We start from the raw sequence: 14,599 nt of genomic DNA on the forward strand, positions 1-14,599 counted from the left end.
ATGACACCAAATTGGTGGGTATAGTTTTTTTTAAAATTCGCTTTTGGGATGTGGGCGTCGCTGGCAAGGCCAGCATTTATTGCCCATCCCTAATTGCCCTCGAGAAGGTGGTGGTGAGCCGCCTTCTTGAACCGCTGCAGTCCATGTGGTGAAGGTACTCCCACAGTGCTGTTAGGGAGGGAGTGCCAGGATTTTGACCCAGCGACGATGAAGGAATGGCGATATATTTCCAAGTCAGGATGGTGTGTGACTTGGAGGGGAACTTAATACAGAGGAGGACTGTGGCAAAATACAAGAGAACATTAATAAACTTATAGAATGTGTGTGTAATTGGCAAAAGAATTTCAATATAGTTTAGTGTGAGGTGGTGCATTTTGGTAGGAAGAATAGGATGGACACATACACCTTGGAAAATAAGAGTCTAAATGGGGTAGAGGAGCAAAGGGATCTGGGAGTACAGATAAACAAATCACTAAAAGTAGCAACACATGTTAATAAGGTCATAATAAAAAACAAACAGAGCACTGGGGGTCATTTCTAGAAGGATAGAATTGAAAAGCAGAGAAGCTTTGTTAAACTTGTATCGAACCTTGGTTAGACCACACTTGGAGTACTGTGAACAGTTCTGGTCTCCATATTCTAAAAAGGACATAGAGGCACTGAAGAAGGTGCAAAAAGATTTAGTAGAATGATACCAAAACTAAGAGGTTGTACCCATCAGGAAAGATTGAACAAAGCAGTCTGAGGGGTGACCCGATATAGTTTAAGAATATGAAGGGGTTTGATAGGGTAGATGTAGAGAAGATGTTTCCACTTGCAGGCGACACCAGAACTCGGGGCCATAAATATAAGACAGTCACTAATAAATCCAACAGGGAATTCAGAAGAAACATCTTTACCCAGAGAGTGGTGAGAATGTGGAACTCGCTACCACAGGGAGTGGTTGAGGTGAACAGCACAGATGCATTTAAGGGAAAGCTGGATAAACACATGAGGTAGAAAGATATGGTGATAGGGAGAGATGAAATAGGGTGGGAGGAAGCTCGTGTGGAGCATAAACACCAGCATGCACCTGTTGGGCCAAATGGCCTGTTTCTGTGCCCTGCGTAAGCTTCTTTTAAAAAAAATTAACACCCTTTAAAAAGGCACTCGTTTTTATACAATTTCTACGACCTGAAACAAAAGATTATTTGCGATCCAGTGCTTTCAACAAGACAAGTCAAAAACAAATCTTTTGTATTTATTTAAAATGTTAGGGATGATTTTTTTAAAAAAAAGGTCATTTACAAGTAAACACTTCCTTCGATATTAAATAATCCCATCAACCGCACAGCAAAGCTTTCTTTGAAATACAGACATTTATTATTAGTGCATAAAAAAATTATCCATTCATGTTTTTTATAATCTCTGAAATATAATGTATGCATTTCTTTTACAATCCATTTGTACACGCTTGTTTTCTTTTTAAGTTTACACTTTGGGTCTTGAATAGGCTTTGAGCACATGGGGAATCTGCTCTGAATATGATTAGATGCAAAGAAAAAAAAAAGACAGTAACGCTGGGGGTCTCGGCTGAAACATGGCTTTTGACAAAGTGGAGATGGAGAACATCGCCACTGAGACCAACGTAGGCACGATCTAGTTACATCGGGTACTCGGGGCAATGGGACTGATGGGCTTCACTGTGGCGCCTGTTCAGAGCTGTCAGGGTTAACTAACCACCAGATCACACGGGCCATGCCGAGACATCTTTCTGCTTCAGAATACTGTAATTGACTTCCTATGACACAAAATATTTACAAAACGAGTTATAAAATACCATACTGACTTGCATATGGGCTGCCCTTACATATAAGCCACACCCCTAACTCAAAGCCTGCCCCAGAAAAAAAATGGATTGTGCAAAGAAGCCATACCAACTGATCTTATTTTCCCCCATTTTAAAATAGTGCAGGCCTACATGTGGTTAAGAACTTTCATGGTAGTTCATTTTAAATACAGCGAGGAGTCTTGAGTGTTCTGGTTGACTACTGTCCTTTCTTTACCAAACAACAGGCATCTCCAACAGGTTGACCATCCAATGCTAATATCATCATCAACGTCAAAATTACCCCAAACTGGAGGGGTAATTTTGTGAGGCTCTGCTCCTGACTTGGAGCCTCACTAAAGGGAGTGCGGGTCGGAGATTGGGCTTAACACCATCGGGACGATTCTGCAGCCTGCGCTTCCCGTTGAGCAAGGCTCCACGCCAGGAAACCAAGCCTTGCAAACTTACCCGAGATGTCCTATACAAATACTTTATCACAGGCCAGCCAGTCTATATCAACCACAACTCATTCTCACTGGGTCACCTACTTTACCTGAGCCTCCCTCATTCTGTCTGTACCCTCAGGTTGGCTTCACTTCCCCATTTTAACCTCATCTCGGATTTCTTAGGCCAGTTCCTCCCTCAGCTGTACCTCGCTGCGTTTCAGTTACATCCACCAACAGGCCAGTGGTCAAACCTGATCGGTAGGTGCCAGTTTCCATGCTGCACCAACGTGCATCAACTGGAAAGCCACAGGTACAGGCTTATTTTAGCACCACTGGAAGCCCGACAGAGTATTAATTCATACTATTTCCTAGTTTTGCTGTAGAATCTATGGTACAAATACTGGTCATAGATCTGCAGGGGCTGAACAGAACAGGTTAGATAGGCACCAGTTGCAAATAGTCTGTCTCCATTGGTGCAATCTCTCCACTTCGACTAACTTAATCAACCCCAGTTACACCATCTCTATCATGGCTACACTTTATGACCAGTTAGAGTATGATTCTCCACCTGCTCCACTCGCCAGTAGCGCCTTTAACATAGTAAAATGTCACAGGAGCGTTATCAGGCAAAATCTGTTCCAGTTCAAAGCAGCCAATTTAGTTGCATGACCCAGTTCCCATTGCTCCGAGTGTACTTAGACTGTCTCAGTGCCACGTATACTGGATGGAAACATCCTCCCTTCGGCCCTGAAGCCCACACAGCCTGGCAGTGTGAAGTCAAATCAAATGCATAACTACTCTGGATTTGCTCATCCCTTTGTTGATCCTCCTTTAGTTACACTGAAACAGGATGTGTCGATGTGAATGAGACTGAAGTGAATACTGAATGATAATTTAAAAGAAAGATTTACAACCTCATGTACAACTAGAAAAGGATTTACACTGATCTGTAATGGTTGTAACAAGTGGAATTACTGCTGCAAGAAATAATGCCACAATTTAGATTTCTAAGTGCAATCTACTTCTGATATATCGTCATAAAAAGTAAAAAATAATATAGTACAATAATATGGAGATGTAAAAACAGATTTATCCGATGGTAGGTGCTTGCGTTGGATATCAGGGACTGAGTGAACTTTATAACGATGTGTTCAGCTTCACTACTGCTATAAAGCAATTGGGTTGTGTATCCTAGAAGGTCCACCATGACTCCCACAGCTTCAACCGAGGACACTGGCCCTGAAATTCGGAGGGGGTTCTCTTGATCTACCGCCGTAACTCTCGCAGGAGACCGATGGAACATCCCTGGGATGTTCCAAACAGTCGTATGCCTGGGGGTTTTACGGCAGTAGACACCCGTGGAATTTCAGGGCCGCTGTCTCTAAAATACTGTGGAGGGACAGGGTACTGAATCTGGATGATCAGCCATGATCTCGTTGAATGGCGGAGCAGGCTCGAGGGGCCGAATGGCCTACTCCTGCTCCTATCTTCTATGTATCTATGTGTTGATATCAATTTTTTTGCAACAGCCCTTTTTTTTGTTTAGCCAAATTTCTTCCCTCCGCTCCTAAATTCCTATCAGGAGCGGGAATGGGCTGGATTTTCTCCTCCCTAGCCCAATTGGAGAACAATTGTAATGCTGCGATTGCTGTTCTGGCTGAGATCAGGTAACTGGCCGCAGGCCCGGAATTGAACTGTGTGGCTCAGTACTGCACCCTGGTGGTGACTTCTCCCACAAGGCCTTCGGGAAAGCCTCAACCTCCTTTTCTTAAAAACTTCTTCTTAGCCACAATCTGGAACTAAATGCGAAGTGAACTACTCTTGCACTGAGCGCTGAGGTTTACTGATCCAGATATGGGATGGAAAGGTGGCAGTACAGACTCGCAGAGGCCTGAATTTCAGTGGCGTGTTAGAGCCAAACCCAACATACAAAGGCTCTCCAAGCTTTTGGCTATTCAACTGGGTGAAGCACCCCATGGTAGACTCCCAAGACGGCACAAGAGATATGGGTTCCACTCCTAAATACTCCCATTATTCATGGTATTAGAGGAATTTGAAAAGAGATGATATAATTACAGTTTTTTTTTATATAGCTAATTCATAATTAGCACAGCCAAATACAGTCCCGTGTCACTGAATGATTGGGGATAGCAATTGTCCCTTCAGTCATTGCACCTCTGTTAGTAAACTCAATGAATTAGAGTGATCTCTATAAACTGGAATAAAGATGTTCACATCTTAATGTCACAAAGTCCAGCTGATCCCCTACCCTGAATTCGGTTTTTTAGTCTAACTTTGATTGTCTGTGTATCAGTGAAAATACTCCTGATAATTTCCAGGCAGTTTTTAATTTCTGCTGCTCTAGTCTTAAATGCAGAATATGCAAAGCAGGATGGCTAAAGCAGTGCAGATATGTAACTAACACCAGCTAACCGATAAACACTTCCAGTTCTGCTTCTTCAGTCATTAACCAGGAGAAAACCCAGTGGGCTAAGTCAGGCATCGTGCTGTTGAGGGGGTGGAGGGTGGGGTGTCCCTTCATCAAGGGAGAGGAGTGACGGTCACATCTTCCCCCTCCAGTTTCCCGTACATTCACGAATCCTGAACCTTTATTAATTTATCCGCGTTTGAGATCTTACGTCCTTCCTCCACCACCCTGGGCCCCCAGAGACACTTCTGCTGGTTAATTATCTAATTCAAGCGATCGAATCCCGTCGTGTGTACAAAAGGGGGCAGCTCACTAAGATGGGATTAAAGTATGGGATAGAGTTACGGGCTGCAAGTTCACCTCTGCTACCTGCTTGTTCACCCAGTTATTTATCTGACCCCCCTCCCCTGACAACTCAGACAACTGGTTATAACGAGACTTCTCCGGTCACGCAAAGATTCTGTTCTTCCATTCTCTTCCGACCACTTTTCCTCATGGCGTCTGCTCTTCTGTATGGCTGGTTGCGTAGATCTGCAGGAGAAAGACGAACATGGAGTGAGCCCAAGTGGAGAAGAATGGGAGAGCAACAGCAGGTTCAGGACTCAAGCGTTCCTCATATTAATTACATTAAGACATCTCTTCCTTATCTTAAATGAGATTCAGCACACAAAATCCAACTGCTTCACATCTTGTTTTTGTTAGGAGAAATCGACCAAACTGAGGTGCTAACTAATTTAATATTAAAGCTGACTGCATTGAAGGTCCATTAGATGTGGCACCATCCAGTACAGTCGTAGCTCAGTGGGTAGCACCCTTGCCTCTGAGTCAGAAGGTTGTGGGGTCAGATCCCACTCCAAAGACTTGAGCACAAAATCTAGGCTTACACTCCAGTACAGTACTGAGGGAGTGCTGCACTGTTGGAGGTGCTGTCTTTTGGATGAGATACTAAACCGAAGTCCCGTCTGCTCTCTCAGGTGGACATGAAAGATGCCATGGGATTATTTCAAAAAAGGGCACAAAAAGAGCCCTGGCCAATATTTATCCCTCAACCAACATCACTAAAACAGATTATCTGGTTATTATCACATTGCTGTTTGTGGGAGCTTGCTGTGTGCAAATTGGCTGCCGTGTTTCCTACATTACAACAGTGACTACACTTCAAATGTACTTCATTGGCTGTAAGATGCTTTGGGACGCCTTGAGGTTGTGAAAGGCGCTATATAAATGCAAGATTTAAAAAAACAGACCAGGTTCAACTCCCTGGTCAACGCTGAGTTTGCTGATCTCAGCCAGGGCAGCTTTTGGCGCTACAATTGGCCTCAGTGCCCCTAGGATACTGACAGCAAAAAAAAACGCCGAGGGTCCCTACTCCTATTTTGTCATCGAGTGACCCCTGCTAGAAAATATGGATGTCAGGTGACACCATGTGCTGCCTCTCCAAGCCAAGTAGCAGGCCAACATTAGGAATGTTCACTTGGGTGAGGCACCACCAGACCCTCTGAAAACTTTTGTTAATTCATTCACGGGATGTGGGCGTCACTGGCAAGGCCAGCATTTATTGCCCATCCCTAACTGCCCTCGAGAAGGTGGTGGTGAGCCGCCTTCTTGACAACTGAGTGGCTCGCTAGGCCATTTCAGAGGGGCAATTAAGAGACAACCACATTGCTGCGGGCCTGGAGTCACATATAGGCCAGACCGGGTAAGGATGGTAGATTTCCTTCTCTGAAAGGACATTAGTGAACCACATGGGTTTTACAACAATCTGGTAGTTTTGTGGCCACCATTACCGATACTAGCTTGATTTATTCCAGATTTATTTAATTAACTGAATTTAAATTCCTCAGCTGCCGTGGTGGGATTTGAACTCCCGTCTCTGGATCGTTAGTCCAGGCCTCTGGATTACTAGTCCAGTGACATTACCACTGTGCTACCGTACCCGTAAAAACAAGAGTCACAAGACAAGATTAGAAAATTGGAAAAACGGAATACTGCTTTCAGGAGCTTCTATAAAAGTTATGATAGCAACAAAAGGACAAATTAGAAAGGTCAAATTTTCCTTGCTCTACTCAAGCAGAGGTTCGGAAGTTCTTGTCCCTCTGATAACGGCAATATTCTCAGAAACAGACTGATGCACGAGCTTTCTCATCTAAACACTTAAATTGGCCATTGAGGTTCACGTTTGAATCAAGGCAGAATAACGGTGAAAAGCATCTTTAAAGAGAGGACTACACTTAGCTTATTGAGTAAAAAGTGTCAGGAAAGGCCTCACCAAAGCCCACTGATTGCAGCGCCCTGTAGCAGAGACGGGAGACATTTGAATTAGTATGTCAACACAGAGGGCAGATTGGTACCTTGTCATTATTAAAAGGTCCTCATCAGTTAAGACAAGGAACCTAGTCAAACCCACTAAAAAGGTCACATTTATATTACCTTCTAGGAGGGGCAATTTACTTTCTAAGTAGGACGCTATCTTCTGCTAGGTGCAGCAATGTCATCAACTATGACTTTGCTCCCCCTCATGCACAGAGCAAATCCCCCCCTAAGATATTTGAATTTATTCTAGCAAAAAAGTAAAACTGCTTAATGACTGACATGAATCAGTCATTCATGAAAGAAAGACTTATGGAAATAATACTGAGCAGCCTACGGGTGGCACTGTCCAGGGAGAGTATAAATACTCGGGCACGGGCCCAGCTTGCGCAGGACATTCTTAACAGGAACTAGTGAAGGACACAACTAGACCTCCATGTTGTAAAACAGTTGATTAAAGCTTTGTTTAACGCTTAGACCAAGTGCCTAGTAGTTTTCTTACGTCACTGGCCATTGATTTTTTGATGTTATTTTAACTTCAGGTACAAGAGAACATCCCAAGAACCAGGGAGAGATTTTAGACTCTGCACTGCTTTCTCCGTCTTTGCACCAGGCTTAATGAAGCATTCTGATGTTTTTAACGAAAGTTAATTGGGGACAGAATCTAAATGCATTTTCCATCCTGCATTTATATCTTCTCCCCAGACCCTGGAGCAGGAGCTCAGAACAGGCCCATCAAAGTGAATCAGGACTTCTTCATTGGAGAGTACCTTACAAATCGCTCCCTCTATCCAGGAGGACCCCAGATCACCTTGTGAGAGCCGCAACAGCTCCTGACTCCTGATCTGCAGGGAAATCTCCTCCCTGCACGGCTTCATTGCTATGTCTGCAGTCAGGAGTAGGCACAAGTAACCCAGGAAACAAGATATGGCAATAAGACTAACTGCACAGGTTTGTCAATGACATTGATTGCAGTGCACAGTAGCAGGCGTTAGAAAGATTTGAATTATAGCATTGAGCCCGGGGGGGGGGGGGGGGGGGAGGGGCGGATCAATTACCTGCCACGATAAAAAATGGCTGGAATTCTTCCTGAATCAGAGCGTTCATCAATTAATGTCATCAGGCACATTTTGTTGCAACATCATTTAAAATGCAGAGCTAATTGTGATACTGGTCACTGCAGTACCTTGACAGACGTTAGACCAAGCCTGGTTATTGTAACACAGATTACGGCAAAGTTGGGTCTTGTGGTTATGCTCATATACATCCACTATAATAATCTGTACATTATATAATTTAACATTGTTTGATAGCCAAATCGAGTCCCTGAAATGCAAATATGGGTAACAACTGATAAAATTTGACCCCTAACAATTTCTTGATTTAATGCTCCTTATATTAACAGCCAGTCAAAGTTGTACTTGCAACAAAAAGTTCCTGTTATCTATAATAACTTTATTATAGATTTAAAGATTTGCACAGCTATTGTACACATCTACATCCAACAATGCTGCAAACTCAGACAGAGAAACAGCCCCATCACACAACTACCAATCAACACCAACAGGCTGGTACACATATACACATACAACCCCAACACACACCCTGAACCGAACCCGACACACGACCCGACCCTGACACACGACCCGACCCCGACACATAACCCGACCCGCCCCCAGCACACGCGGCCCGCCCCCAGCACACGCGGCCCGCCCCCAGCACACGCGACCCGTCCCCAGCACACGCGACCCGCCCCCAGCACACGCGACCCGCGACCCGCCCCCAGCACACGCGACCCGCCCCCAGCACACGCGACCCGCCCCCAGCACACGCGACCCGCCCCAGCACACGCGACCCGCCCCAGCACACGCGACCCGCCCTCAGCACACGCGACCCGCCCTCAGCACACGCGACCCGCCCCAGCACACGCGACCCGCCCCAGCACACGCGACCCGCCCCAGCACACGCGACCCGCCCCCAGCACACGCGGCCCGCCCCCAGCACACGCGGCCCGCCCCCAGCACACGCGGCCCGCCCCCAGCACACGCGGCCCGCCCCCAGCACACGCGACCCGCCCCCAGCACACGCGGCCCGCCCCAGCACACGCGGCCCGCCCCAGCACACGCGGCCCGTCCCCAGCACACGCGACCCGTCCCCAGCACACGCGACCCGTCCCCAGCACACGCGACCCGGCCCCAGCACACGCGACCCGGCCCCAGCACACGCGACCCGCCCCAGCACACGCGACCCGCCCCCAGCACAAGTGGCCCGCCCCCAGCACACGCGACCCGCCCCAGCACACGCGACCCGTCCCCAGCACACGCGACCCGCCCCAGCACACGCGACCCGCCCCAGCACACGCGACCCGCCCCCAGCACAAGTGGCCCGCCCCCAGCACACGTGACCCGCCCCCAGCACACGCGACCCGCCCCCAGCCCACGCGACCCGCCCCCAGCACACGCGACCCGCCCCCAGCACACGCGACCCGCCCCCAGCACACGCGACCCGCCCCCAGCACACGCGACCCGCCCCCAGCACACGCGACCCGCCCCAGCACACGCGACCCGTCCCCGACACACGACCCGACCCCACGACCCGACCCCGATACACGACCCGACCCAGACACACGACCCCGACCCACGTGACCCGACCCCAACACACGTGATCCGTCCCCAACACACGTGATCCGTCCCCAACACACGTGATCCGTCCCCAACACACGTGATCCGTCCCCAACACACGTGATCCGTCCCCAACACACACACAGCCTGATTTATCCCCAACACTAACACTCCTAACAGATTATGTTGCCTTTCAGCTCATTATTCAGTTTATTAGAGTTCAGTTCTCTTTTAAAGTTGTAAGTAAAGTAATATCACACACCTTGAATCTTACCTGTAGGCGTCATTCCTGCTAGGTTGCATACAGCAGTAGGGGAGGAGCACAGAGCAGACAAGCAGCACACAGAGGCGGTAAGCAAAGCCAGGCGACAGCAGCAGCCCCGGCGCTAGGCAACAGCACGCTTCGTGAAGAGCAGCGATCAGGCAGCAGAAACACAGCACTCAGAGAGTCAGCACACAGCACAGCCAAAGGAGCACTCCACAAAGATACTGGGAGAAGTAGCACCAGAGCAGTTTAAGATGAAAATAAGAACAAGATGTTATTCAATGTAAATGGGATGCCTTCGCGCCTTCTAACTAGCACTTTTCAGCCAATGATGAGTGATTTGAAGGGTTACAGTATTTTGGAGCAGAAGTCTGCAAATTGAGGCCCGTTGTAACTTAATGACTCCATTGTTATGCCGCAGTCTGTGTGTCTCTGAATACAAGAGGATCCCTGCCTTTTTAACAACAACAACTTGCATTTATATAGCGCCTTTAACGTAGCAAAATGTTCCAAGATGCTTCACAGGAGCGATTATCAAACAAAATTTGGCACCGAGCCTCATAAGCAGATATTCGGACAGATGACCAAAAGCTTGGTCGAAGAGGTAGGTTTTAAGGAACGGCTTCAAGGAGGCGAGAGAGGTGGCGAGGCAGAGAGGTTTAGGGAGGGATTCCAGAGCTTAGGCAACTGAAAGCACAGCCGCCAACGGCGGAGCGATGAAAATAGGGGGAATGTGCAACAGGATAGAATTGGAGGAGCGCAGAGATCCCGGAGGGTTAGCGCTGGAGGAGGTTACAGAGATAGGGAGGGGCGAGGCCATGGAGGGATTCGAAAAAAAGGATGAGAATTTTAAAACTGAGGCTTTGCCGGACTGGGAGCCAGTGTAGGTCAGCGAGCACAAGGGTGATGGGTGAACGGGACTTGATGCGAGTTAAGATACGGGCAGCTGAGTTTTGGATGAGCTCAAGTTCACAGAGGGTGGAAGGTGAGAGGTCGCCCAGGAGAGCATTGGAATAGTCAAGTCTAGAGGTAACAAAGGCATGGGTGAGGGTTTCAGCAGCAGATGAGCTGATGCAGGTGCCTCAAAACATCAGTTATCAGACTTATTGTAAGAATAAAGCAATGTCAGACTGGTTGCACTCTGGAGGCCATTACAGCCAGGGTTGTACGGGCCACCAGGTTACTGATCCAGCATATTCTGACTCAGCAGCCATCAAGCCTGATTCAAGATTCACGTTCTTCCACTGCTAGCTGAATTGCAGAAGGGATAATCCGTGTTGTCTTAAGGGAGGGTTTCCCCAACAAACAAAACCATTTGACCTTCTCTAGATCCAACAATACAGCCTACAGAACGCTTCCTCCAATCTAAGTCTTTGGCTATTGGGTATCCTGTCTGGTCAAACCAGGTGAATACATTGACTGACATTCTCTTCACTGGATTTTTTTGCTATCCTCAAGCCTCCAATCACAGACTCACCCTGACACTGTTTCCTCTTCCTTTCCTGAAGCCACTAACTCATGTTGGAGTGTGGTTCCACATGCACCTGCCATCCTCTGGCTATTTTATCTGGAGGGCATGATAGCCAAACTCGGTGCTTTTTTCCCTTACCCGACATCAACACACAGGCACAGGTGTCAGCTGTGGTTCGGTTGGTAGCACTCTTGCCTCGGAGTCAGAAGGTTGCGGGTTCAAGACCCACTCCAGGGACTTGAGCACGTTGCCGAGGCCGACACACCAGTGCGGTACTGAGGGAGTACTGTACTGTCGGAGGTGCCGTGTTTCAGATGAGACGTTAATTCGAGGCCCTGTCTGGCTTCTCTGGTGGCCCCATGGCACTATTTTGAAGAAGAGCAAGGAAGTTCTCCCTGGTGTCCTGGCCAGTATGCATCAACCAACATCACTAAAACAGGTTATCTGCTCATTATTACATTATTGTTTATGGGACTTTACTGTGCGCAAATTGGCTGCTGTGTTTTCTACATCACAAACAGTGACTACACTTCAAAAAAGTACTTCATTGGCGGTAAAGTGCTTTGGAACGTCCCGAGATTATGAAAGGCAAAAATAAATACAAGTTTTTTCTTTTTTCCAGCACTTGTTGGATAGCCATCAGGAACAGCTGATCTTTCCCTCCACGCACACTGGGATCAGCTAATTCGGCACAGACCAGGGCTCACCTCTTAGTCTGGTGGCTGTGACCTATCGCCTGATCTAATGGAGAACCCCCTCCCTAACTCAGCTTTTACAACAACTGGCTGCTCCTCAAAACCAATTAGACATCAACTCGTCCCACTACCGATGCAGAATGTGGCACCAAACAAGTTCAGAGTCGGTGACATCATCGGCGCCAAACACACTACACAAGAGGAAGTCACAGTAATGTCATCGATTCCTTTTCACAGAATCACAGAAACCCCACAGTGCAGATAGAGGCCATTTCGGCCCATCGAGCCTGCACCGACACATATCCCACCCGATCCCCGTAACCCCTACACCAACACATATCCCACCCTATCCCCGTAACCCCACGTATTTAATCCCCCTAACACTAAGGGTCAATTTATCATAGCCAATCAACCTAACCCGCACATCTTTGGACTGTGGGAGGAAACCGGAGCACCCGGAGGAAACCCACGCAAACATGGGGAGAATGTGCAAACTCCACACAGACAGTCACCCGAGGCCGGATTCGAACCCGGGTCCCTGGCGCTGTGAGGCAACAGTGCTAACCACTCATAAAGCGAGACATGCTGCTGCTCGATTTTGGCAGTGAAACGCTTAAATGATTCGTGCGAGATTACCTTTGTCTGATATTGTAACGCATGCATTAATGTCTATTAAATTAGATAAAAGTAATTTCACACTAACATTGTACCGTGTAAATCCTAGCCTATTCTTATTTTATTAGCACATTTGATAATGTGCAATTTTCCCATTAAACCACCTGAAGAATACAACCGAGATTTTATATGGATTTGCTACATCAGTCTTAATGCTGCCAACAATGCATTTTGCTCCCATCTGTATGTAGGTTTGTGTTGCTGAATAATGATCATATAGATCTCTGCTGGAATGCTAATGAATGAAACGTTAACATTATAGCTTATTTACCTAGTGAAAGTGCAGAGCTCGCTAAGGCGGACTTTCATCGTTAAACGAGGCATCGCAGAAGAGTCGAGAAGAGCGTTTGGCAGTCCGTGCAGTGAAGGGAACAGTCTTCAGCGCTGCCCAGGAGAGTCCAGTCAGGAAGCATGGAGTACACAAAGTGAGAGAGAGAGAGAGAGAGAGAGAAAGAAAGTGTGAAAGAGATAACGAGCACGAGAAAAGGAGCAAGCACGACAGAGATAAAGAACAAGAGTTAGAAACAGAGGAGAATGTGACAGAAATAGTGAAAGTGCAAGATATAGGAGAGAGAGATGAGCAACAGGAAAGAAAGAGAGCAAAAGAAAAACAGGGCAGAGGGAGGGGAAATAGAGAAGAGCAAAAGAAGACAGTGAGAGTCTCGGAGGCAGTTTCCAGCTAAACATTTTAACAATTAGTGAAAAGGAGTCACACTTTTTCCTTACACCAAAAATTTGAAACAAGAAATCTTTTGAAATAATAGAAGTATTTGGAAAACAATCTTAATGTTGCCTTAGAATGCTTCACCTGTCTAACATTTGAATAAGATTCTGCAGAAGTAAAGAAACCATAGGACCATGCTTGGTTGGTTATTCAACTCATGAACAACTCCATCCAGCAGCTTTACACCAACTGAGACAAGTTTAGACGTGAGCGACTTTGGAACTGATTCACATTCCTAACAATGGCTAAAATACCCTTTATATGAATGATTTGACATTTGAGTTAAGATTTGACTTTCTGAGCCCTTAGACAGCTGGGTGGGAAGGTGCACTCTCCTGGGGCTGCTCCGTGCACACACCGTGACTCTGAAATAAACTCTAATATTACAGCTATCAAGCTACCCAAGCTTCAGCAATAGTGCCATTACGATAATACTAGAATATTAACGGCTAAACACATAAAACACAATTTTACCTGACTTCTTTCTTGGTCTCCAACCTTTTTGTTAAAAAATGTTAAACATTATTATTTTTCTATACTGCATTCCCTCTGTTCTACCTTTCCCCAAGTTTAAAATCAATCATGCATCTTCTTTCCTCGTGCTTTTCCAACCCACGGTCTATTTGGGGCGGTGGGAGTTTTCTTCTGTAAAAGGGGTTGCCATTGGCTGAAAAGTGGCCGTTTTCCCAGCCAGTCAACACCTCAACGTTTGATAGAGTCACATTGAAGATGCAACCAGTTGGGAACAGGATTGGGCTATTCGGCCCCGCCATTCAATTACATCATGGCTGATCTGTACCTCAACTATGTTTGCCCGCCTTGGCTCCATGTCCCTTGATACCTTGGCCTAACAAAAATCTATCAATCTCAGTCTTGAAAGCACCAGTTGTCCTCCCAGCATCCACTGCCTATTGGGGGAGAGAATTCCAGATTTCTACAAACCTTTCAATGCAAAATATCTTGTCCCAACTAGGAAGTATTGCAGCTGAGTAACCGGACAGAACCCACTTGAACACACAATGTCTTTTCATTTTGGGGGGGGGGTTGGGGTTTAAGCCAGTGATCTCCACCTATTTTAGGACATTAATCTTTCATTTTTCCTTCTCCAGTCCCATGAGCCAGGCAGTTAGTTTTGTGACGCTTTCTCCCGGTGAGGT

General features: G+C 46.8%; 1 protein-coding gene across 4 annotated transcripts in view; it reads right to left on the reverse strand.

The window, feature by feature from the left end:
• Positions 1–1,224: 1,224 nt before the first annotated feature.
• Positions 1,225–14,599, reverse strand: part of LOC147101457 (formin-like protein 1) — a 271,912-nt gene continuing 258,537 nt past the window's right edge. For 3 of the 4 annotated variants that reach the window (XM_085966591.1, XM_085966593.1, XM_085966594.1), the window contains one exon: positions 1,225–5,212. In XM_085966591.1, the coding sequence (XP_085822717.1) occupies positions 5,109–5,212 (104 nt within the window). In that variant the 3' untranslated portion in view covers positions 1,225–5,108. Of the gene's footprint in view, positions 5,213–12,989; positions 13,103–14,599 lie in introns of all 4 variants that reach the window. The other variant, XM_085966592.1, reaches the window with a different exon arrangement.

This window comes from Somniosus microcephalus, chromosome 24, assembly GCF_052327205.1.
Source record: "Somniosus microcephalus isolate GS21.2 chromosome 24, FLI_Smic_1.0, whole genome shotgun sequence".
Lineage (NCBI taxonomy): Eukaryota > Metazoa > Chordata > Chondrichthyes > Squaliformes > Somniosidae > Somniosus > Somniosus microcephalus.